Raw genomic sequence first — 24239 nt, forward strand, 5'->3', positions numbered from 1 at the left:
ACCCTGTCCCAGAATACCCAAAAGCCATAGAGTTGCAAGCAAGCACAGCCGGCACATACGTCCTGCACCATGTTGTCGTGCACTAGTCCACCAGAAGATAGCTAAAATCAAATCACTAGGTAAGACCAAGGTCCACCTCTCTACCGCCGACCGAACTGATCCCCAAATGAAGAACGGCCAGTACGACGACTAGAAGACGAAGACTGATCACCCTTCATGCCGCGCGGATCGCCCCGAGATGAACGAGAACGCATATTGCGATCGAAAGAAGGAAGCGGGCCCATATCTTGCACGTCACCGAAGCCGTCAAAAAAGCCATCGGTATCATCTATGTTGCCACGGGAGCCACTATCTGGATGTCGTCGAGGCAGCTTCTCATACTCAGACGCATATGCCGTCTTGGTACGACCAGTGCGATTGAACTCGTCTACGAAGCGATGCTCTGCTGCACTGCCATCATGACCATCGAAATCCTGGTATGTGTCCTTAGAGCGCGAAGTACCATTCCCGCCGCGAGATGAAAAGGCGTCTTGCGTAGCGTGCCGAGCGCCATAGTTCTGTTCTGCGCCAGTACCAAAGTCGGTGTAGCGCTGGGATCCAGATGTGTAATGCTGTCCTTGAGAACGAGACGACTCATACGCACGAGAAGCCCCATTGTAAGAGCTAGGGTGAGATGTAGGACCGACCGTGGCATAGCGAGGGGAAGAACGGGTAGAAGTACCGCGGCGGGAGTAAGGGTCAGAGGTACCTGCGTAGCTATTGAAACCACTACGTTCATAGCCAGATCGATCATCGTCGAAGAATTCGTCATTTGGATCGACATAGGACTGACGGCCGGATGTTCTACCGCTGCGGAGATTGTTACGACGGTCCATTGTAGAGCGCGAGTTATGGATTGTGATTTTCTGCTGATCTACTTTTTTTTTAGAGTGGGTTGAGATATTTGTGTTTCGTGGTGCTTGCTTATGCGTTGTGGTGATGAGAGTGGGTGATTGGGGAATATTTGAAAGAGACTTTATCCATTCAGGTGTCGCGGGAATCGAGGCCAAGACCTTGCATTGTGCGATCATAGTGAATTTTCGCGGCTTTGAACTTGAAAGACGGAAGCTGATTTGATCAAGGCAAGAGTTCTTAGAGATGAATTGAAACACTATTTAGAAACGACATTGTAAAGATAAGAAATCGGGTGTTCTTGAATTGTTGCTGGACACTTTGCCACGCTTAAAGGTCCGTCCACGCATAGCTCTGGTATGTTGCGTAATATCGATACTTCCGTTCCAGTTCAACACCGGCAGCTTGTAGACTAGGCCAGATGCTGTGATCTCTAGACGCATCGACAAAGTCTTTCTTCCACTGCGGTAGCAAGGAAGATGCTGGGCTCAATTTAGTATCGTTTTGACCAGTTCCCTCTTCGCCATCGTTGAATTCTTCATCTTGCCATTGGTGATCACGCACATTGCCCAGGCGCTGATCCCAATCAAAGTGACCATCGCATAGGTCATGCTTGAACTTCGTATATTGTCCCCGTCCTGCCCAAAGCTTGATGACCTTGAGGTTCGGGTAGGCCCAGATGTTAGCAAGTAAATGTTTTAGCCACCGATCAACGGCACCTGTCGTTTCGATGATACCAATTTCCTCGATGGAGGAGGGCAACTTGCAGACGAAGAACTCTTCATCAACCGAGAAGAATGCTTCCTGAGCAGCGACAATCTTACGTAACTTGGTAAAGTTAGTCAAGGACTGAATTGGCCTAAGTTGCTGAGCCCATCGAATAGTGCCTTGGATACGGAAACCATCGTCGTTATACATCGGAACCGTGCTTTTGGAGATTTCAGAAGTGTCGATCTTAAGAGTTTTGATGTTATGACAGGTGAGTTTCGCTACAAGACAATCGTAGCTTCCACACCAAACATTGCGAGCCCAGTTATAGGAATCTCTCAGGATCGGTTCGATTAAAAGGTCAAGACAACTGAGATTGGGTAGCTGATCAGGAAGTTGTTGCATGTAACGGTAGATGTTATCATCTACTTCATCGTCCATGTCCTGGCCCATATCTTCTTCCACTGGTAGTACAATTTTGTTGAGACAGTCTACATCCAACAGAACCCTCATACGATTCAACGGCGGGACAGCGCCATTAGTTTTGGATGACTGTAGTATCTGTATAGTCCTGGGCACGAGATCGAACTGCCGATCTTGCAGTCCAAACTCCAAGAGGGTGAGTTTCGGGAGAGTGACGAGTTGTATTGGAAGGAGGCAGTTTGCGGATAACGAATTAACGTTCGCTAATCCTGGAATCCAGGAAATGGAGAAATTGTTGGCGCCGCTGATATTGCCGAACATCTGCTGGAATGTGATGTGTCCAGGTTCCAACTGATATCCGCTTTCAAATTCCCTGCGCCTTTTCCACCTATCCATGGCCAGGGTCTGAAGATTAGGAGTACATGCGAGTACAACTCCAAGAATGGCAAGCTGCTCCCCCTTACGGATATCTTGCATCCACATAGCATCATTGAACTCTAGCCCAGTAGAGAAGCTTGTCATCTCGAGGAAGTCTGCGCAAAGCTCCGTGATATTGTCCCAATCGCAGTCATAGAAGTCATAACCCATTTCTTCCTTGAACTGCCAGCAGATGCGCTTGTGTCCGATCGTTCTTGTTGTGATCGAGATATTCAGCGTTTTCACTGTGTGCGCGAGGTCGGGCCGCTCCAGTAGAGTACGAGCAAAACAGCCCAGACGGCTCCAGCCGCGTAGTTCGTGATGTTCCTCATCTTGGAAATCCAATATGTCAATAACTGCATGCTGGTGCAGTACCTTCTGAGCAGACAATCGTAGTGATTGGCATGTCCTAGAGAGGTTATCCAAAGCCTTGTAAGCCCGAGAGTTGCTGCGAAGTTCATCCGCAATCATATCTACAAGTTCCCTAGGTATATTCTGGAGTTGGGCCATGTTGTAAATTTTAGTGTTGAGGTAGTTCTGAACAAGGCGCGAAGGGAATATAACCGGCACACTTGATATTAGGTCAGGCATTCTACGATATAGGTGAAGAACCAAACCTCGTGATTGCTATAGCAACAATATGACTTATAGAGCTTGAACGAAGTTTCAATGGCACAATTACCGCTAAACGGCATTGAAGTTCGGCATTTTAAGAAGTCGAGCTGCTAATTAGGTGTGTGTGGAGAAGCGCTGGAGTATGTAGGAGAATGTTACAGGAAAGGGATTTTGTTTGTTTAAATAGTGATAATAAAATGGATGAGGGCATCGAGTCACGTACTATCACATGTGAGTCATTTCATTCCTGACCTGTTTTACATGATAACGTGTTCTAGTCGTGACGTTTTGGTGCATGACTCAAATCGCAGAAGAAAGGGGCAGGATGACTTTGGTGTCACTGTAGCATATATTACTCATTAGAAATAAACTTCGTGCGTTGATTCAATAGTCAAAGCAACGGCATGCGTAAAGGTCGAGTGCTAGATTTCTTTTGCAATCCAAATTTTTTGATTACTTTATCCCATTTTACGGCTTTTCCAACAGCTGAGATGCATTAGTGCAATCCTCGGTCCCGGGTTCGTCTGACAGGTCCCATCCAGGATTAATGGCCAGAGCATACGTAGCAACAATGATCTTCCTCACAGTCGTCACAGCGACATGGACAGATGCAGTCCCATATGGCTCCATAACAACAATCACTGATCGACATCTGAACGAGGGCTGGTATGCGTTCCGGCGGGAATGCAGCCGAAAATGCAGCAGGTAGATAATAACGTCAATGATCTTTTTGCGATATATGATGATATGATTTGTAGACGCAAATTCAGGTGATGAGAGTTATAGTGTACTCCTAAAAATGTGGGGGACTTAATATTATAAGTACCCCTATGATAACGGTGTGATAGTTAGCTGTTTGCATGTGGATAGCATGGCGGACGCTGGGGTTTGCGGTAAATTGACGACTACGAACGGTTCAGTCTCGACACCAAACGTTATGCTTACTACTTTACGTGCGAATGTGATTCCGCACCTTTCGTTTGGCCAGACGTATAAAGTCCACTCGCTGGCTGACCACGGCGGCCCTCTAGCAGCTCAGCTGATCATCATCTTTTGGTACGGTCAATCGCCATTCATCTGTTCGTACGTGTACACCCAAGACTGCATCACAATTTCTTTTGCTCGGTTCGAATAATGTGTACTCGGTCTATTTCTGACAAACTTCACATATATTCAGGCTACAATCACTCGGGTCTATGCTTGCAGTATCGTGAAATATATTAGAACATCGTTCCCGTTGTCCGACGAGATAAATAACTTGCAGATGGGCGAAATGCCATCGGGCCGTACACGCGGAGCGTATAGTGACGGGAAAATTCTCATGACACAAGTGTGAATAGAAGTTTTCGCCGTACCTATCGGGTCATAAGCGTCGATCATCTTCTGAATGCCAAATTCAACCTAGCTTTAAGCCACGGTGTTGCATATTTATATCTCGATATAAAGTAGCTACTAGTGAGTAAGAGTGGCCTGACACGTCAACTATTGTCCATTGAAATGTTGCTATGTGGTGTTAAATTGCTGTCTAATTAACAGCCCCGCAAATTATAGTAAGCGGGGTGCGTGAGCACGCTAGCTGATGCCCACAAATGATAACACCAAGCTACCAAGTACAGGCTCCACGAGGATATAAATGACCCAAGCCCCTTCTTCAGAAAGCTTACCGATTGAATCCACCTACCTACGTCCAGAACGCTACTTATCATTCGCCTACCCGTTGGCCATACGCTAACCCCGCATCGATCTCCTGACGCCACTAGTCTTAGGTCCATATACGGAAACAACGTAAACTTGGCAAAGTCGCGGCCTCCACACCCCTATCACAGGCCAAGAAACAAACTTAGACGAGGCAAATATCTGTAGAATTTGGTTGTGTGAAGATGGGACGACTTGGCTGCAGTTTTGGGCCAACTATCATCTTCCACGACGGATGGAGAGCCCAATGGCCGTCGAGAGTTATGTCTGATGACCTAGCATTCAATATCAGATGAGCTCTTGGGTACACTCTCTGAAAATATAGCAAATTGTGGTGGATACACTGCCTAGCATGAGAGAGTGTGTGCATACAGAAAGATCTTTCTATAAAAGGTCAATCAGTCTCCCATGCGTCACTGTAACGCCTTCTACCTCCAACGAGTTCCAATAAATCGACTTTATCATCATGATTTCCGCGTCCAGCATCACGGCCATCCTGGCCTTCTGCGCATCTAGCGCCTCAGCCTGGGTTATCGGCAAGGAGCAAACCGAAACGCACCCCAAGATGACCTGGCAGCGCTGCACAGGCAAGGGCGGTAATAGCTGTACGAATGTCAATGGTGAGATTGTCATTGACGCCAACTGGCGCTGGCTTCACGTTACTAGCGGGTACACCAATTGTTTCGACGGCAACGAGTGGAACAAGACTGCGTGTCCGAACAATGACGCTTGCGCCAAGAACTGCGCTATCGAAGGTTCAGATTATAGGGGCTCGTATGGTATTACTACGTCTGGGAACTCTCTTACCCTCAAGTTCGTCACGAAAGCCCAGTCCTCGACCAACATCGGATCCCGCACGTACCTCATGAAGGATGCGAACAGCTATGAGATGTTCAAGCTCATTGGAAACGAGTTTACGTTCGATGTCGATCTCTCGCAGTTACCTTGTGGCCTTAACGGAGCCCTGTACTTTGTTTCCATGCCTGAAAAGGGACATGGAACACCGGGTGCCAAATACGGAACTGGTCAGTTTGACTCGTGCTTGCGTAGTAGATTAGCGCTGACGTCTGATGCAGGATATTGCGATGCGCAGTGCGCTCGTGACTTGAAATACATCGACGGCAAAGCCAACGCTGAGGGGTGGCAAGCTTCATCATCCGACCCGAATGCTGGCGTTGGAAAGAGGGGCGCTTGCTGGTAAACACCCATTATGAATCCGACAAGTTGCCATACTAATGCAACACAGCGCTGAGATGGACGTTTGGGAGGCAAACTCCATATCCACCGCCCTGACTCCCCACTCTTGCCAACCCGAGGGCTACTCCGTCTGCGAAGATGACAAGTGCGGCGGCACCTACTCCCTCGATCGCTACGCAGGATCTTGCGATGCTAATGGTTGCGACTTCAATCCCTACCGCGTCGGAGTGAAGGACTTCTATGGCAAGGGCAAGACAGTCGACACTTCCAAGAAGATGACAGTCATTACCCAGTTCCTAGGCTCTGGCAACCAGCTCACTGAACTCAAACGATTCTATGTTCAAGACGGCAAAGTCATAAGCAACCCCGAGCCCACGATCCCGGGTATGACCGGCAACTCAATCACCCAGGAGTGGTGTAACACCCAGAAGAACGTTTTCCAAGAGGAAATCTACCCCTTCAACGAGTTCGGCGGTATGGCGTCCATGGGTAAGGGTATGGAGCTCGGCATGGTGCTCGTAATGTCGCTCTGGGATGACCATTATGCCAACATGTTGTGGCTTGATAGCAACTACCCCACTGCAGCTGACCCAGCCAAGCCGGGCGTTGCGCGTGGTGAGTGCGATATTACGAGCGGTGTCCCGGCTGATGTCGAGTCCGCCAACCCGAATGCTCAAGTTGTGTTCTCGAACATCAAGTTTGGTCCTATCGGATCAACCTTCCAGCAGCCCGCATGAGCTTTCCAAAGGGATGCTCGGGGTGGCGGTCGTTGGAGGACTGTTGATGGGCGCGCATCAGCGATGTCGGAAGAAGTGGACGAGAAGATGCGTGTATATAAATTGATGTGCTCCCATGTCATTCGCTCGCTATTGTATTAAATAAGACCCCCAGATGTGTTATAGTTTAATGGTAACACATTGCATCTACCCCATCCCCTCGGGAACTTCGAGTGTATAGCTCCCAGTCTTGGTAGTAGTAGGTGTGACCATTGTGGATGTATTATGGACAATGAGATTTGCGCAAGTGCAAACAGGTAGTTTTACGCATGAGACCGTAGATCCCGATGCAAGGATCGAGCCAGCGCTACGCTTGACATAGCCAGTGTAGGTAATCTCGATACGCTTCCAACTACGAATTTTAGGTAGAGAAGATTCAAAAAGCGCTTACGCCTTAGTGTGATCTATCGCCGGTTCGGTAGAGGTACTTCGAGTATAGAGACGTTTGTGATTACAATGGATCCTAGGGCAGTTGTATAGACAAGCGGCTCTGCCAGTTCAAATGCATTCCGGGTCGTCCAGACATCGCCAAAGTCTCCCTTTATCCCCGCCTTCCGCGAACTGTTCCTCGAACCACTCAATCCTGTCTCTTCCATACCACCGCCCATTGGCGACGGCACTTTCCCATATTCGGAAGTCTTCGATCGCTTTTGTAGCATGTGCTGGTAGATTATGCTCCCAAGCAACCATCTTCCACATCCTGTCTTCATCGCGGGCAATATCTCGCTCTAGCTTCGCGATTGCTACCTTCACGTGATGTTGGAGTGTATCCGATGGGAGGAGAGTGGCATTGGTTTTCGTGCAGTGTTCAAGCGCTTCAGACTTGGATTGAGAGTAGGCGAGGTATAGCCAATACTTTTCGAGCTTCAGTTGGGTGATGCAGTTATGGAGGCGGTCGGTATCTGGCGGTACCCAGTCTGGGAGGTTTTCGACCTGTTTCTGGCATTTAGTGGGTATATTCTTATCGTGCTTCGCTTTCTCATATTCCTTCTCTAAGGCTCTGAACTCATACAAGATGATGTCTTCATCTTTATAGCAAACATGGCCCGGACACAGCCGCTGTACTTCTTGTTTGGCTTCTTCCAGATCAGCTTCATCCCGCTCAAGGTCCCACTTTTTTTGCTGCACACGCCATTTGGACAACCATTTCTCGTCCTCGTCCAATGCTTTCGCTACTTGATCTTCAAGCTGTGCTAGTCGGGCCTTAGTGTGCACAATCTGTCCAGGATCCATAGGGCTATGATCAGACTGAACGGTACCCTGTAGCTCTTCGATGCGCTTGAAGGCATCTTCGGCGTCGCCTCGTCGCGAGGGCGCATTCCTTGCTCGAATAAAGTCTACATTGAACTGGTCGGAATTGAAAGACTGTGGCCAACCATTCTTATGTAAGAGATTGATGATGGCACCAGAATCGACACCCCAGCCGGTTTCTCGATGTGAGGTTTCCCACGGTGACCATGCAGCGGTTTGGTATGCTACTTTCAGCCTATCTAATAGGATTGAAGCATCGAACCATTCCGCCCACTGGTAATCGTTTCTGGCCCATATTGACTTGTCCGCCTCAATGCCCGCACCGAAGATGCTGATGCCGCTAACATCATCATCGTTTAATTCGAGGTCCGTGGTTTGCGCAATCCACTTTTCGCCTTCGTAGACCTTTATTGCATGCCGTATTGTATCGTACATCAGTACCCACGTGCGGTCACCATTCCAACCGCCAGTACCCCAATTCGTCAGAGCGAGAGTATGCGGTGTCATGTAGTCCCAGTACTCACTCGCGCGAAGAGGATCGCAACCTTCTTCGAGGTGATCCTGCCTTCGGTAATCCATGAAGTGCCCGCCAAACAGCCAGTCCGGCTCCTGGATTTGGGAGCTGTCGACGTACGGCAGGATCTCCATGAGGCGAAGAACAGTTGGATCGCGTTTGCATCTGATGGCAGTCATATTAATTTCATGCGGCCCGCGCTTGATGGATGTGTGCGGGATGAAAGTCATGTTCGCTAGCGTCGTGTAGATGCCATCTAGCAACGTAGCAATGTCTTGCAGCTGGACTTCATTGTATGGATGAGATGAGCCTTGGGTGACCAGGATGTTGTAGATATGAGGAATGCATAGAAGGGCAATGAACGGTATGCTGAAGACAACAAACGGATGTTGGTACCATGTACGCGACGGGTCCACGACTGAGGTTTGCACTTTCCTGCGACTAATTCTTGGTGGCGAGGTCATTATGACCTAGCCACTGCGATAAAACTTATAGAAATAGGCTCTGAAATAGCGGCGGACGGTTAAGAAGGGACTTGGAGCAGAAAAATCCGAGAGAGCGGCTGCTCGAACAATCACATGTCGACTAGGATGATTCAGCGTGAATGTTGTGTCGTAATGCTGACTGACGAGGGAGTTGTACGTGCTCAATAAGTCGAGAGCCCGTTTTCGCAAGTGGCGACACCCATTAACAGCATTTTCGACCTCACTATGGATATTCCAAAATTGTGTGTCGATGCGAGAGGAGAACGCGGTTGATCGCGCGGTCACATGGGCAGCCAATAGTTTTCTTGCTGAATCATCGCGCGGTGGAACGTCTGACCCCGCGACAGCGAAATTTACACCCGCGACGTAATGGTATCAGCAGTTCGATAGCACACTACGAAGTCCTTTTCTGAAGGCAACTTGGCTACGAGATGTCTATCGAGGCTTCAGTGACTAAGCTAGACCAATTACCCCAGGAAATGCTGGAATTCACGCTGCTCAAAACTACGGGCGCACTGGCACCGCGACTCGGCCGCCTGTCGCTCGCTGGACGGAAAAGCATCTTGACACCGGGCTTCATTGGCAACACGTCAAGAGGCGTCCTTCCTCACGTATCGCAAGACACTTTCAGGAAGAGCCTCAACGTCAATGGCGTGTACGTCGCGCTCGAAGACTGTATGTTCCATTGCATCACCTCTGAGCCTTTCACGCAACTAACCAATTACAGTTGTAGAGAAGCACCCACAGAAGACACCGCCAATCTTCAGCTATGATGTGCCGGAGCCACTCCGCAAATTCATCACCCTTCCGCAAGACACTCTCCTCATATTAGGCGCGCGACGCAACCCGCCGATTCACAGTCCCGTCCCCAACACGAATACTGAAGTGGGCCTTCTGACGTCCGTGGGTTTCAGGTCTATAAGCTCGGAATACTATGCCGCTGCTGTGCGCAAACTGCAACCGGATATCGTGGTGGGGTTGGCCGACATACCCTTTGGCCAGGAGTCGGTAGGCATAAAGAGGAAAGACAAGATGAGCGACAGGACAGAAAACTGGCTGCGAGACATCATCGCGAAGAAGAGCACTTTGGACGAGGAAGAGAAAGGTTGGAGTATTTTCGCGCCCATACTGCCAATCGACCGAGACTTGCAGTCGTGGTACCTCGAGCACTTGCTCGAAGACATGGTGGACAAGATCAGCGGCATCGCTATCTATGATACCTATCTTCTGGACGACCTTCCAGATCAGCTACACCATCTTCCTCGGCTATCATTCCATGCGCCTGCTAGCCCACATGAGCTTCTGCGCCAGATTGGCTTGGGCATGGATATATTCATAGTGCCTTTCCTAGCTGATGCCACCGACGCCGGCATTGTTCTTGACTTCACATTCCCTGCGCCAAGCAAGGACGAGGCCTCGAGTACACGGAAATCTCTAGGAATTGACATGTGGAGCGAAGCTCACGCTATCTCTGTCACCCCACTCTCGGAAGGCTGCACTTGTTATGCCTGCACAAAGCACCACCGCGCCTATCTCCAGCACCTCCTCGCTGCCAAAGAGATGCTTGGTTGGGTGCTGATCCAGATACACAATCATGCCATTCTCGAGGCTTTCTTTACCGGCATCCGCGCCTCGATTGACGCCGGCACCTTCGCCGCCGACGTTGCTTCTTTCGAAGCGTACTATGAGCCTGCATTGCCTGAGAAGACTGGACAAGGGCCACGAGTTAGGGGCTATCAGTTCAAAAGCGAAGAACACAGTAAGAAAGAGAAGAAGAACCCGAGGCCGTTTAGAAAGTTTGGTGAACAAGAGATAGCCACGCTGAGAGCAGCACACGGTCAGCAGTCTAACATGAAGCCGCAGATGAGGGATGTCATTGACGATGAGGCGCTACTTGGGCTCGTGGACATGGAATATTCGGACACTAATGCAGATGTAGCCGCCCCGATCGAGAATTTGAAACTCGAGGACGATGCGAAAGCTTGAGTGTTGGTATTTGAAAAACTAGGCATGAGCGCCAAATCAGCCTACTTCCAACAGCCAGTAACTGTACCCGCTACACTCTTGTTACCGACGCTTCCACCCACGCTATTAACACCAGATTTGACACATGAGCTCCTATCCTCAAGCGTCCACCCTGTATAATCCCCGACTACCCGCACACGTCGTCCAAAATGTCAAATGCCGGAACGGTTCATAAATCAGGCCCTTCTTAACCTTAACATCCCAGTTATGGATGGTTACGATGTACCACATTGTTACAGTTCGCTCAGTATCATAGTCAAAGCCCCAAAGGATTACGCCTCTTTCGCCATTCGAGCGCATGTAGTCTTGAATGTATTGCCCCTGCGTGAAGAGGGAGCAGTGCCATTGTTGTACCAGTTGGAGAGGAAGATGAAGTCCCGGTAGAGATCGGATGCAAGCTTGAGGGTTGGATTGGGTTCTACTCTATGATGGGATCGAAGTTTTCGGTATCGCAATCGCTGATGGTCAAGGCAGTGTCGCGTTGGCCAAATTTCACGTGTTTACGTCAACATATCTCATGCGGATAACATTTTTGGAGACGAAATTCAAGGCCTACGTGAGGGTGTAGTGGCATTAGTCCGTCTGAAGATGGTACGCGAAGAAATGTCGGCTATAGAGCATAGGTGTACTTTGAGTATGGGCAGGGCTAAGGCCGGATGGCGAAGCGCCGCAAAGGAAACAAGGAGGAGATGGACCATCATCTTAGGAAGTGCGGCTATCGACATCCACCTTTGACAAACCATGGGAAACGGTAGCCTTTTTATGTTTAGCAACACGCGACCACACAGATGTGTAAATACGAGGTTATAACCAATAAACTCCACGGGTCACGCATCCAATCACGCGCAAACTCATTTGATACGCTGAACCTTCACATCTGCTTTGGCTAAACTACTTATTCGGCACTTGACACCCACAATACGCGCTTTCCCGCTGTCTCGTTACCAATCACTCTTCCCTCCTCGCTTTATCAATAACCTGGTTGGTCTTACTGCTGCTGATGTTTTCACACTCAAGGCAGAACGCGTGCTCGCACCCGGGTCTTCTACACATTGAGGCACAGGAGCTGAATGCCGCGGTGGGTGCGCCAGGGCAGATGGGTCGATTGAAGTTTCTGCATATGTGGCAGCGCCAAATTGGCGGTGCGTGCGCGCTGGTCATGATGTAGGATTGCGGGACTTTAGTTCAAGCTTTGCTAGAGCTAAGTTTTTTAGGAAGTATGCGATAAGAGATGGTGAAAATATCAGAAAGATATGAGACTTCCAGGGAATATGTTAGCGGGAAGTGTATGTGTGAGGTTCACATGTGGACATGATAAAGAAGGCGTGCGTAGAGTTACAAAAATGTTGGACTTGAATATGTTCTACTATCGCGAAATGGTTCTTTGATGAACTCTCTAGTGCATGTAAAAAACCGTTTATTGGTGCTATTTCACGAGAATTCAATACTATCTTGCTGGTCATTCAGTAAGTCAAGGTACCGTCATTCACGAGCGGACAAACAACACATAGGGCATATCCGCAACTTTAACAGTACGGTCCTGGATCTGCAGTCTTTCTCGTCATATTATACTTCTTGCATGCGTGCACTGCCACCTGTCTTTGTTGTTTGGCGGTGTGTTATATTTGAAATGTGAATTGGACAAGAGGATCGGTTGAGCGAGTAACATATTAAGAACTGAGGAGAAGTGTACAAGGATGCATTGAGCTATGTTCAGTCTACTATAATACTCCTGGAAGGTACTTGATAAGTTGACTATGCACTGTCTACTTCTAAGCGGGGTTTCAATTGAACAGGTTGCTCTTGGAAGGGACTGAAGCTGTGAGTACAAGACAAATCATACGGTGGTTAAGTTAATTGGGTCCTACAAAAGCTAAGCTGAAGTCCTCATACATTGAATAAACACCGGAGTCTACTTTAACACCGGTCTATGCATAATAATGAAGACAATAATGACAATACGATAAGATTGCGGAGATTATAGAAAATATGAAGCCGCAAAGCTGTTATTTATGATGATGAATTAATTATCGATGTTCTCGCAGCGATAACACCAGAAGTGAAGACAGTTTGAGCACTGAGCTGGGTGACTAGACTCAATGTTGTCGCGCCCACATTTGTGGCAGTTCCAAGAGCGAGCCTTAGACAATAATGGCTGAGTAGTGATAGCACTCGGGTTACCTTTTAAGCACATTGCTGAGTGGATTTGGGTTTCTGTATTCGTTAGATTTTAGGTGTAAGACTCAAAGTAGATTTCTGTGTGGGGCTGATGACAGTTTTAATGATAGGTGGGTGAATGTGAGACTGAATAGGAAGAAATGGGAATTTTTTATGTACGCTGCAAGACCTTTGTTCGTTTTTGAGTTCACAGTGTCGCGCGAATTGATGCTAGTGATCTTGAGTGCTGATATCTGTAAATAGCCATAACATGTTCTCTTTGTGACATTGTGCAATGTTTGTCAACATTATGAGCTCGCTCTGGGACTGCCCTTGAGCAGTGGAGAGGAAAACAAACCGCTAAAACTTCACTACTATTACTAAACTAAATACCGGCATGAGGGTTCCGCATAGAGATCGGACACCCGAAGCGCGCTGCCAAACCCTGTCGCAGATGCTTTCAGGCGCCAGGTGAACGAGAAGTAGCGCAGTCAAGCGCGTGCTTGGAGTATTCCATGTGACTTTTGAGCTCGACGCGCGGGTCGTTGCAGCGTACAAGCCCAATGTCAACACTGCTAGCAATGGCAGTTACTCACTTAGCTGACACCAACAAGCTTCTTCTTCAATGCACCGGACAAGCCAGCTACATTAACGAAAAAGTACAGAACACGACTCAGGTCGTGATGCTCGCCCCACACACGCGATGCACGATGGCTCACTCCGGATTATCACAACCTTCTCAGGTGGTGATCAGTCTTGCTAGGCCTCTCTTCTGTTTACAGTTCCCTAAAATAGCCAAACGCAAAAGAAGAGTGAAATACTTACCAGGACAGCTACAACAGAACACGACCGAAGTCGAGATGGATCGCCCCACCCCGCGATCCATGATGACTCCCGCCGAGCGTGCAAACCGTGGTGCAATGGTCTGTGGAGTCTCTCTTCTGTGTGCTGAGCACTAGAAAGTATCCAGTGAGGGGCCTACAGGTTAGTGATGTAAAGAGGAGGTGGAGGCAACCGCTGGAGAAAAGTGGACGAGGTGGGTGGGAGGAGGGGGTTTATATAGAGGGAGGAGCTGCCTCGCTTACCGGCAGAAGCGCGGGCCTCCAAGGGTTCCGGATATCTGCCGAAGGCAACAGGTAGTCGTGGAAACTGTTGGAAGGAGAGTGCACGGTGGTGAAAGAGAGAAAGTTGCTTTCACCGACGATGTTTGGGGGGTGAAGTGAGGTCTACGCTGCAACAGCTAGCTCGCAGGGTTGCGGGTGTATTGACCAATGAGCTGTTGAAGGCAGATGCAGAGGCGCAGCTCGTGAGGTGAATGTTACGGTCACGTGGAAGGGTTTGCGCGCTAGATAACACTCAATTATGTATGCGCAATGATAACAGATAGATGCATTAGATTAGTCTATCGTAAGACTTTTAATCTTACTAATCTTTTGATAATCGCAATGCGATCGTGGCATGCTCCCCCACAAGAGTGAAAACAACTATGCGCGCGCCGGTTTTGCTTCTGAAGCTTTAGGCTTCCCGTTCTGTTAGTGACGTCAATGCAACCATTTTCATCATGATAGCAACATAGCGGAACGGTGGGTGGTGTAAGGGCTGAACACCAGGATCTAATGTCATGGGTTTCGGTTATATTCTAGGTGATGATTTTGATGTGGCGCCATGTGAGCACCACGATTGAGTCTAATGGAAGGTAACGTTGGGGTAGATCAAAAGGTTACGCAAGACAAAATATCGCGACAGATGCGAGCAAAGTAGCCATGAAGAACAGTATAATTTTCTAGAGCTCCAGAGGTTTAATGAGAAACTGTCACTATATTGTTGTAAAGGAGTTCACACAGCAGTTTCAATATAACTGGGTGCTATGCTTAATAACCCAAACTTTTTGCTCTGTCCTCCCCAAGTATATCTACCAAGCTCACCAACTTGAAGCTCGCCTCCTTGGCTGTTCCTCCCTCAGCCAATTCATTAGCATCGTCATGCGTAACAAATAGACCTCTCGGAAAGTCTTTGTTCAGCGCGTTGCCCACGGCTACAAGACCGTCTGTATTGCTTACATGATCAATTCCATCCTTGTCATTGTTTACGACTGTGAACGTTGTAACGTATTTATGCGGCGGCGCACGCTCATACACAAAATAAGAGCTGATGCCCTGCGAAGAGACGATGATGTAACCGCCAGGACCTGATTTTGCGGGAACAAGGGTAATACCTTCGACGTCTGCATGAAGACCGCTTGCGTCACCGACTCTGGCGATTTGGACACCGGTATTGGAGCCGGTAGGTTCAGCTTCGTAGCGCCAGATACCTGAAGGCTCTGAATTGAAAGTCTGAAGTTAGTGTATTTCGCACACAGCTCGTATACGCAATGCTTACCTTCGCCGAGAAACAGGAAGCCTGCTTCTTCATCGGATACGCAGCCCTCGACTTGACCGCCTGAGCCGCCTTGAAACTCGCGGACGAGGGTTGTTTGTAGAGTGCCATTCGTAGTAGCGGTGAGCTCGTACTGGAGATACTTCGCCTCCTTATTATTGACGAAAAGGTACTCCTTGCCAGTCTTTTTTGATCGGTAGTTGCATGAGCCATAGGTTTTGTATCCTTTGGGGAGGGACTGAGCCCCTCCAGAGATGGGCTTGAGGAGGCCGGTGCTGTTCACCTCGACAAGGCTAGCTCTATTAGTACCGCGACTATTAAACGATCAGGGCAAGCCAAGTGCTTACCACAGGGTGTTGTCTCCACGACAAGCGGCGTACGCCAAATCAATCTTGCGATTACCTGCGGTGAAGTTGTAAATAATGTCGACATTGTTAGGCTCCTCTGCTGCCAGGTGTTGTAGCAATTTTCCCTTGAGATCAAAGACGCCAAAACCTTCACCATCTGCTGACTTCGTAGTCGTGATGATTCTGCTCTGGTCAGGTCTGGTAGCATGGATCCAAATGGCTGGGTCGTCCCCATCGCCACCGTTTGCCTCAGTTTCATACTTGGCCTTGACCGCGACGAATGAGCAGTCGGGTCCTGTCCATCCATCCTTGCATTTGCAAACGTTGGGGCCGGCGCACTTCCCATGGCCGGAGCAGGCGTTCTCGCAGGTCGTCTTGGAGCAGTCTTGGCCGGAAAAGCCAACAAAGCATGAGCAGCTATCAGAACCCGCAGTGAAGCCGTTGTTAGAGCACTTGTCGGATATTTTATCTTCGCAGCGCTTGCATAGTTTATCTTTCGGGTTATACTTCGTGTTCGCTTTGACATCGAGGGATTTCAGCACGCCCTCCAAAGAGCCGATCGCAACGCCGTTTTGATCTTTTCCTTCGAACGCAACACTGATAACTCCCGAAGGATATCCCTCGACTGGGTTCTGGAGCATGGAGAGACCGCCTTTGACTTCAAGTTCGGGTACGCCACTTAGGACAATGCTTCCTTTTGACTTGAGATTTTGGTCGTATACGCTAATGGTATCCTTGTGCGCAACGAAGAGATAATCATTAGATTTACCGTAGTAGGTAGCAAGACCGGTAATTTTGATTTTCTCGATCGCAGTCTTCACCTCGGGAGCCTTTGTAGTTTCAGAAGCCTGGAACGAGTAGAGTGGCCGGTTCTTGCCCGAGAAGAAGACCTGTCCGTTTGACAACACAGAGCAGGACTCGCCCTCGACGGGAATGGGGAATGTTTGAATCTGAGATCTTATCAGTATATAACATTGTTATGTCCGGGATACATACTTCGAGAATCTCTACATCTTTCTTCTGATCTCTGACTAGAAGCTGCACGACCATCTGCTTTCCGAACAAGAAGAGGTAGCTTTCTCCACTCTTTCCACTTTTCCAAACGCAAGCTGTGCTCCAATCACCCAGCTGTTTCTTGTCATTGCTATTGACTTTCTTTCCACTCTGGGCATCAAAAACCCTGAAAAGCGAATCTGGGGCAGGGATGTTGATGATTACATCCCGGCCGCCAACATCGTATACGGGGACAGCAATCTTGGAACGACCGGTTTTCTTATGTGCCGACTGCTTGAACGGAGTCGATTTTGAGACATCAAAAGTGCGTAGACCTCCATCTGCTGCACCTGCGTCGTTTGTGACTAAGACTGGTGAGCTACCATAGAGAAATGCAGCGTTATCAGCTTTGAAGCCTATAGCGGCTGGAACGAGCGTGACGTTGACTTCTTGGGCCGCCGCAAAGGAAAGAACGACGGATGCCCATGTGAGGCATTTAATGAACGACTTCATCGCAAAGGTCGACGCGGAGAAGAGATGCAAGATGGCCGGACCCTGTGGGCCACGAGGCTGTCCTCAACTTATATCGCGATCCATATCCAAGCGATGGGCTGACTCTAGAGCCCCTATGGTCCCATGCCCATGCGCCCTATAATTGCTATAGCCCATTGGTTTGGGCACGTTGAGAAACGTCCGTGAAAAGTACAACGGAGACAACGTCGCTAAGCGTTCGGTACCTGCCGATCTTAGTTAGACCTCGGTGCCGACTAACCAATCAAACGGCGTACAGACGCAACGTGAGACATCCGACATGGTTTTTGCATTGATCGGCTACAATTTGATCCCGAATGGTCAGAAATAAATGAGCCTGCTAGTCAGCTGTTCGTAAAGGTGACTGTCCAAACAGGGGGGATACATAGAGCGATACCGGCACCTGCACCTTGGGAAAAACAATGGAAAAAAAACGTAACGACTACGCTACAGGATTTCTAAACATTCCAAGTAACTAACCTTGAAATACCCATTAATTTCCTTCTACTTATAGAAGCTATATAACTCAGCTTAAGAATAACCGACTATTATTTCCGCAGGTAATGTCAATATTTTCAGTCAACTAGGCTTATACGCTAGTCTGACGAAAGCAGAGAAACGAAAGACGTGAAGATCGCGTATTACTCTCGTTATGCTACTGCTGTTCTGTAGAGGTATAGTCTAGAGTGCAGAGATGTTGAAGATTATGTAGAATCTTTCGAGGTAAACTAGTCAACCAACCGTCGACAGCGAGGGCAATAAAGAACCCGACCTTGTCGAAAATGATAAAAGGAAAGATCGATCGTCTATGGTGTTTATTACTTATCGAATCAGTTTATTGGAAGTCTCCAGCCCATTTCCTGATCTTGTTGAGATTGCCATTGGGTCGCGCGTTTCCCTTGAGGTTCTGACGATTGAGATCTGTTATGGCTAGATGGGTGGTCACGCCGCACTTTCGCAACGACACCTAAAGAATGTAATCACAATGCTCCCCGCACTTGAAGTACCGTCATAGAACCAGCGTAGGCGCCTTTGAAATATTCTCTTGAATACATATTACAATCCATCAGCTAGCCTGTTCAGCACCACATGTAGTCCTTTCGTCTCCAAGACCCCCCCTGTTGCAGCTCCGAGATCGTCAACCAAAGTCCTTGCACGGCAAATATGTGTCAATATGAGGTCTCTCGTATGCTTCAGACTGCCGGTGCTCTCTATGTAGTCTAGCGCTACCTTCTTCACCCCATCACTGGTACTCTTGAGCTTCAGTATTTGGAAGAGGTGTGGATTCGCCTTATTGGACTGGATGCTATGTATGACGGGGTACGAAAACTTCCCTTCGGTGAGATCCTCGCAGGATCCCTTTTGATCGCGATATTCGCTAGATACCAGGTTCTGATAGTCATCGCGGATCTGGAACAAGAGGCCGAGGTTTTCCACGAGGGGAATGCAGCCTTCGAGGACCGGCCTAGTAGACTCGGCTTGCATGAGCCGAATGGCAAGGCGAAAGAGGCCACCAGTTTTCTTGCTGGCCATGTCGAAGTACTCCGCTTCTGTGGGGCACCGGAGCATGTCGCGCCAGTAGAGATCCATGCCCTGACCGAGATGCAGTTGTAGGAGTTCTTCGGTGAAGATGTTTAGAACTTGGGGATTTCTAAAACTTTGGAGCTCTTTCAGTGCCGCAAAATACATGTAGTTGGCACTGTTAATCGTTTGTGGTGTTCCATAAATCGTGTGTGCAGCTGGATTGCCTCGACGAAGTGGGGAGTCATCTTGTATATCGTCGATCAGTAGTGAGGCCGTGTGAAGGATACCGATAGCTGTCGTGATGTGATCAAGGGTTGATGATGGTACTGCAAACCAAGCATTAAAGGCTGTGATGAGTTTTTCTCTTATACCCTTGCTTGGCGATGCGGCTACATAGTCGAAAGGCATTCTGACGATGGTCTCGTAGTGGCTAATTTGATGTTTGAAGGGCTCTGTGACTGGTGCTGTACCGTTTAGATATGTCTTTGTCGGCAGCGTGTAAGTCGTGCCATTCTCTTGTGGGCCATCGGGAGCTTGATTGCGTCTTGGAGGTTTCGAGGTCGGCTTGGCCAATTGAACCGCAAAGGCTTCATTAGGCCGATGAAGCACCTGTTGTGGTGCGGGCTCCCATAACGAAGGCATTCGGAAAGTGTCGCGGGTTTCTGAAGCGACACTCATGAAGTCCGGTTACTGGAGTGAGACTTCGAATTCTTTAAATACGGCCCGTATTTAATTATTTGAGTACAGGAACCCGTCGTGATATCTATCCTAGGGTAGCACGGGGTACTCCGATTCGCGTTATATTGTTGTATGCGATGTTTGGGACGTAAAGAGGCCGGGCTTGACTTGGATCCGACATCCAAATTCAGTGAGTAGATTCAGGAGAACGTGAACAATCTCTCTATCAACCTTCAAACAAGGTCATTGTTCTTGCTTCGGAGCTAAGTCCTGCGAATGCGTCATATGCTTCCCAGCTCCTCCACCAGTTCTAGCTAAAAGACTTTAATTACCAGTTTGGGTTATGTCCAGACTACTGAAGCGAGAACCCCAAACCATTCAGTGTATGAATTTGGGTGCACTCTAACGTCTCACTTAGGGTGCTAGTCGGAGTTACTACTTCGGGAAAGCCCATAATTTTGGCAAGCTAAGTTTCGGGGCGAACGCACAGTCGTTGTGAGCATTGTGAACAAGATGTACGCATTTACTAAAGGAAATTCGTTGGAGTTGATGGTTCTTAACACACTAATACTTACTTTGCTATTCCTTCGCCTAGGATATTCGCAAGCAAGAATATGGCTACCACAATCACAACCACAGGCGAAACTGTCGCGGTGCTAAAAGGCTCCAAGATTACCTCACCCCCATTGACTTCTCTTTTCGCTTGCAACAAGCACGAGAAATTTCGCGAATGTGTCGCGTACGCAAATTCCAGCTATGCCGAGTCGCTCGAGCCGGTTGCCATCATTGAAAGCAGCACACCACACAGCCAACTCCCAATGTTAGGCTCTTGCACAGCGGTATTATACCCTCGAGGGGACTTTGACCGTCTTCCAGTAACGATTGATGGCTACATGGCTTTCCTGTTTTTGGACGATCTCATCGACAACTCGACAGACATGACATACATCTCGAACATCGTCGACAAGTTCATGGCTACTGCTAGAGGGATACCAACCGAGGACGCAAGATTCTTTTTGCTAGCTAGGTTCATGACGGATAAGCGCTGGGACCCAACGAACCTGGCTGAGACCATAGCTGAAGCTCAACGTTTCATGAATGGTGCATTGGCTCTGCGAGCGATCGAAATCGAAGAACGTATCATCACTGTCGAAGACTACTTCCAGATTCGAGTTCCCAATACGGCAATGGGGTTCATGTTCCGCGTTATCGGTTTTGCGCAGCCACAGTTGACGACAGATTTCAACCGGTTGATGGCCGAAAAGCCTGACTTGTGGGACCGAGTGGAACAGCCATCAGGAAAGTCTGTTGGGATTGCACTGGATCTCTACAAACTCAATGGATCGCATGCAGAGATCTGCGAGTACACCAACGTTGTTAAGATCTTGCAACGTGATTCACCTATTCCTATCGACCTTAGCGACGCTATCCAATTTATGGTGGACGAGTTCTACAGATACGAGAAAGAGATGGCTGATGCGGTGGATGAGCTCTCAAACTTCAGCCCAGGCCTTGCTCAAGCAGTTCGGGATGTGCAGGGTGGTACTCTTAAATGGATGACCGGTGAGCGTGGTGGACGATACTCAAAGGTCTGATGGTATGCGGCGATTCCAGATTCTTAGTGCAGCAAGGCGGCATATGTATTGGTGGACATGGTCATCCCTTGCAAACAGTGTCGAATATAGATAATTGAGACTTTCCATATGCACGTGTCACTATGACCCATGTGCGTTCCGGCAAGCTCGATTGCAATCATGTCCTGCCCAGAGCTCCCCGTTACCACTTGACACCGCAGAGTGAAGAGAAAGTTGCAAAGCTCGGAGAGCTCTATGCAAAACGTAAAAGCGGTGTTGTAACACAATCAGTGAGATAGATCAATCATGTCCCAAGGTGGCTACTCTGATCGCGTTCCATACCTAGGGATCATCCTTTAGATGGAGCCTACACTCCCTAAGGGAGTGTGACTGCCTAGCGCGTGAGTAGTTTTGCTCTTGGAAAATAGTCTAATGAACGCTGGGCAGTTGTTCTTGTTTGCAGTGTCTATACTCTGTAGACAGCTGCACAATATCAACGTGAGATCGCCTCTGGTAACTACTTGATAGAATCCCGCTCTTGTCGTTAGCGGATCTTTCGACTCAGTCTTAGGGTTTCTCGGTTCCTTACTATCCTTGCCTTGGTCGCTTTAGCCATTCTTACTCTTTCGTGCACCGAAGCACGGTGCTAAACTCCGCCGCAATATGAGGAGAATCAGAAAAGGCTGCTAGCAAGTCTCATTCGGCCCCTGCATGTGTAAGCGACGATGATGCTACCAAATTAGCGCGAAATGGTGTTATAGCGGTATGCCAAGGGTAAGCCGCATTCGCTAGCGACTCTATTGTCCCTCGTCCGATAGCACATCTCGGAGTTACGCTAAAGGGAAACAGTGGCCGAAAAAACTTCAATCCCATTATCGGACGAAAATTGTGCATTTTTTTCGTGCATAGTACTCAAAGCAGCCAGCACGAGTAGTGCGGACTTACCTATTCGAGGAAATAGAACATGCACCCATTAAACCGAAATCCAAACTTAGTCTCGCAATATTCTGGTCTTACGTTTGGGAAAATCGTCTAATTAGAGCATGAGAAATTGATTAGCACAATCAACCGGCCCAAACGTTCTCGGTTAGTCAGTCGGACCTTGCCTTTTGTGGAAGTATCAAGCCACGCACGTGCGCACGGGCATGTTCTTTTTCCTCTGATAGTAGTGTTGAAGTCGTATGAGACCTCAATATTCCGGAATCCATCAACTCCATTGTTCTTTGAACTCGTATCCATTTGTTCGATACCCTCAGGTTTCATCTCACTGATACGGCAAAATCAATATGGCTATAAGGGACTTCTTCCAAGAGCGCCTACTAGACAAAGACTTCGCCAATTATACAATTTCAACTTCTGACCTGGCAGTCTTTCTTCTTTCTACGGTTTTTGTGTGGCTGGCCGTACGAAAGGCTCACCATGCTACTCGCGGGCCACTCAGTGCCTTCCCTGGCCCTCGCTTGTGTGCTTGGACGGATCTGCCACAAGGATACTGGAAGGTTACAGGACGAGAGCATGAGATCATGGCCGATATTCACTCGAAGTACGGGCCGGTAGTCCGCATAGGTCCAAGGCACCTGTCGTATATCGGAACGGCGACGATATGGCCAGAGATCTACGGTGAGAAGGTGGGTTATGAGAAATGCCTGCCAAAGGATAAGAGGCTCTACGACCTGATAGAAGACTGCTTTGGCTGGAAAGATTCTCTGGCAGCTGCACCAGACGACGTGGGTAAGTAAACATCGTTGTCGTCTCATTTCGTTCGCTAACACGTCCGTTAGTAAGATTGTGACCTCGCGCTCCCTTTCAGTGGAAAATGCTCATTGAATACAGCACAAAGTTATCCGCAAGCTTGTGGTATCTAGTTTTAGCCCTCGCATGAACTATCACTTTGAGCCACGTTACAAAGGATGGATGCAAAAGATGGTCGAGCAACTCGGGCCGAAAGCCGAACGGGCAGAAGTCATGGATCTGGGTAAGGCATTCCAATGTCTAGCAGTCGACTTGCAGACCGATCTGGTTCTTAGTGTTGATTCGGGGTCGCTCAAAACCCTTGACTACCCACCCACTAAAGTTGTTGTGAATGGGTCATTGCAGGGAGTCGCGGTTGCTCATGCCATACGTCTATTCTCACCTACTATTGGCAGAGCGGTCCAGAAGACTATCGTAAACATTCCTCACGTCAGGAAGTTGCTCGATAACTTCGCTGTTACGCTCTCCAAGCGTATTGACAACCGGTTGGCCAATCCACCTCCTACGAACGATGTGTTGACCGAAGTCTTGAGGAAATCCGAACTGTCCCCCGTGCCCATACCAAAAGATCAATTCTACTCCACTACAAAGATTTTGACGGTAAGTCTCATTCAAAGATATGGTCGAGGCCATTGCTGATGTATGGTGCAGGTCGCGGGTCCCGAGGCCATGACTTCTGCAATGAACACTATCGGCTACCATCTGTTCCGCGAGCCGGAGACATTCAAAACTCTGGTCAATCAGATACGCACCCGCTTCAAAACACAGGATGAACTAAGCGTAAAGGCCCTGTCCGAGATGGACCTATTGACAGCTGTCATCAAGGAAGGCCATCGCTTATACCCGCTTCCACCTGGTATCCTTCCCCGCTGTACGCCGAAAGAAGGCGCATGGGTCCAAGGAGTCTGGATCCCACCAAATACCAGTCTTGGGATCCACCAATGGGCTACCTATCGGTCCGAGCTCAATTTTCACGATCCTAATGGTTATCATCCTGAGCGATGGATGGGGGATCCCAAGTTCAAGGACGATCGACTCGATTGCGTGCAAATATTTTCAGTGGGCGCAAGAAGATGCCCTGCAGAGGTGAGCCAAACCAACAGGATTTTGAGCTTCGGTAATACTCACCCGCTCCAGATATTCTCATGGTATGCAATTCGTCTTGTCTTCGCATCTCTCCTGCTCAATTTCGATATTGAGCTGGCAGATGAGGCGTCCGAATGGCCTCAGCAAAAGTCATACTGGATTTGGAGGACTAGGCCTTTGATGTGCAGGATTCGCCCGGCAGAAAGGACTATCGCGGCCTAAAG

The 24239-nt window shown here is 48.6% G+C and overlaps 9 protein-coding genes and 1 pseudogene across 10 annotated transcripts; 4 read left to right on the top strand and 6 right to left on the bottom strand.

The window, feature by feature from the left end:
* Nucleotides 1-140: 140 nt before the first annotated feature.
* On the bottom strand, nucleotides 141-1012 carry K460DRAFT_426720 (annotated as a pseudogene; the record flags this gene model as incomplete). Its single annotated transcript has 1 exon — nucleotides 141-1012. A coding segment is annotated over one exon (872 nt), but the record flags the coding sequence as incomplete, so codon positions are not given.
* A 209-nt stretch (nucleotides 1013-1221) lies between these two features.
* Nucleotides 1222-2949, bottom strand: K460DRAFT_403188 (uncharacterized protein; the record flags this gene model as incomplete). The annotated part of the gene is made up of 1 exon (XM_040936600.1): nucleotides 1222-2949. The coding sequence occupies one exon, from the start codon at nucleotides 2947-2949 to the stop codon at nucleotides 1222-1224; it is 1728 nt and encodes a 575-aa protein (XP_040790434.1).
* Nucleotides 2950-5021: 2072 nt separating this feature from the next.
* K460DRAFT_65007 (glycoside hydrolase family 7 protein) lies at nucleotides 5022-6952 on the top strand. Its single transcript, XM_040938592.1, has 3 exons — nucleotides 5022-5774; nucleotides 5826-5946; nucleotides 5996-6952. Exons 1-3 carry the CDS (start codon nucleotides 5216-5218, stop codon nucleotides 6681-6683), a joined length of 1368 nt encoding a protein of 455 aa, XP_040790435.1. The 5' UTR covers nucleotides 5022-5215; the 3' UTR covers nucleotides 6684-6952.
* A 268-nt stretch (nucleotides 6953-7220) lies between these two features.
* On the bottom strand, nucleotides 7221-8951 carry K460DRAFT_352940 (uncharacterized protein; the record flags this gene model as incomplete). The annotated part of the gene is made up of 1 exon (XM_040931685.1): nucleotides 7221-8951. The coding sequence occupies one exon, from the start codon at nucleotides 8949-8951 to the stop codon at nucleotides 7221-7223; it is 1731 nt and encodes a 576-aa protein (XP_040790436.1).
* Nucleotides 8952-9403: 452 nt separating this feature from the next.
* Nucleotides 9404-10958, top strand: K460DRAFT_403191 (tRNA-guanine transglycosylase; the record flags this gene model as incomplete). Its single annotated transcript, XM_040936601.1, has 2 exons — nucleotides 9404-9647; nucleotides 9700-10958. 2 exons carry the CDS (start codon nucleotides 9404-9406, stop codon nucleotides 10956-10958), a joined length of 1503 nt encoding a protein of 500 aa, XP_040790437.1.
* A 504-nt stretch (nucleotides 10959-11462) lies between these two features.
* K460DRAFT_65028 (uncharacterized protein) lies at nucleotides 11463-11843 on the bottom strand. The gene has a single exon (XM_040938593.1). The coding sequence runs from the start codon at nucleotides 11738-11740 to the stop codon at nucleotides 11543-11545; it is 198 nt and encodes a 65-aa protein (XP_040790438.1). The 5' UTR covers nucleotides 11741-11843; the 3' UTR covers nucleotides 11463-11542.
* Nucleotides 11844-14914: 3071 nt separating this feature from the next.
* K460DRAFT_384147 (thermostable phytase) lies at nucleotides 14915-17405 on the bottom strand. Its single transcript, XM_040935486.1, has 4 exons — nucleotides 16874-17405; nucleotides 15878-16827; nucleotides 15534-15823; nucleotides 14915-15474 (listed from the first exon to the last, which is right to left on the bottom strand). Exons 1-4 carry the CDS (start codon nucleotides 17381-17383, stop codon nucleotides 15026-15028), a joined length of 2199 nt encoding a protein of 732 aa, XP_040790439.1. The 5' UTR covers nucleotides 17384-17405; the 3' UTR covers nucleotides 14915-15025.
* Nucleotides 17406-18457: 1052 nt separating this feature from the next.
* On the bottom strand, nucleotides 18458-19556 carry K460DRAFT_426723 (geranylgeranyl diphosphate synthase; the record flags this gene model as incomplete). The annotated part of the gene is made up of 2 exons (XM_040938259.1): nucleotides 18458-19389; nucleotides 19535-19556. 2 exons carry the CDS (start codon nucleotides 19554-19556, stop codon nucleotides 18458-18460), a joined length of 954 nt encoding a protein of 317 aa, XP_040790440.1.
* A 661-nt stretch (nucleotides 19557-20217) lies between these two features.
* Nucleotides 20218-21198, top strand: K460DRAFT_426727 (uncharacterized protein; the record flags this gene model as incomplete). The annotated part of the gene is made up of 1 exon (XM_040938260.1): nucleotides 20218-21198. One exon carries the CDS (start codon nucleotides 20218-20220, stop codon nucleotides 21196-21198), a length of 981 nt encoding a protein of 326 aa, XP_040790441.1.
* A 1265-nt stretch (nucleotides 21199-22463) lies between these two features.
* On the top strand, nucleotides 22464-24237 carry K460DRAFT_278173 (cytochrome P450; the record flags this gene model as incomplete). Its single annotated transcript, XM_040928231.1, has 4 exons — nucleotides 22464-22904; nucleotides 23011-23529; nucleotides 23581-24015; nucleotides 24067-24237. The coding sequence occupies 4 exons, from the start codon at nucleotides 22464-22466 to the stop codon at nucleotides 24235-24237; spliced, it is 1566 nt and encodes a 521-aa protein (XP_040790442.1).
* Nucleotides 24238-24239: the final 2 nt, after the last annotated feature.

Source organism: Cucurbitaria berberidis (genome assembly GCF_010015615.1).
Source record: "Cucurbitaria berberidis CBS 394.84 unplaced genomic scaffold K460scaffold_2, whole genome shotgun sequence".
In the NCBI taxonomy this organism is placed as follows: Eukaryota; Fungi; Ascomycota; class Dothideomycetes; order Pleosporales; family Cucurbitariaceae; genus Cucurbitaria; species Cucurbitaria berberidis.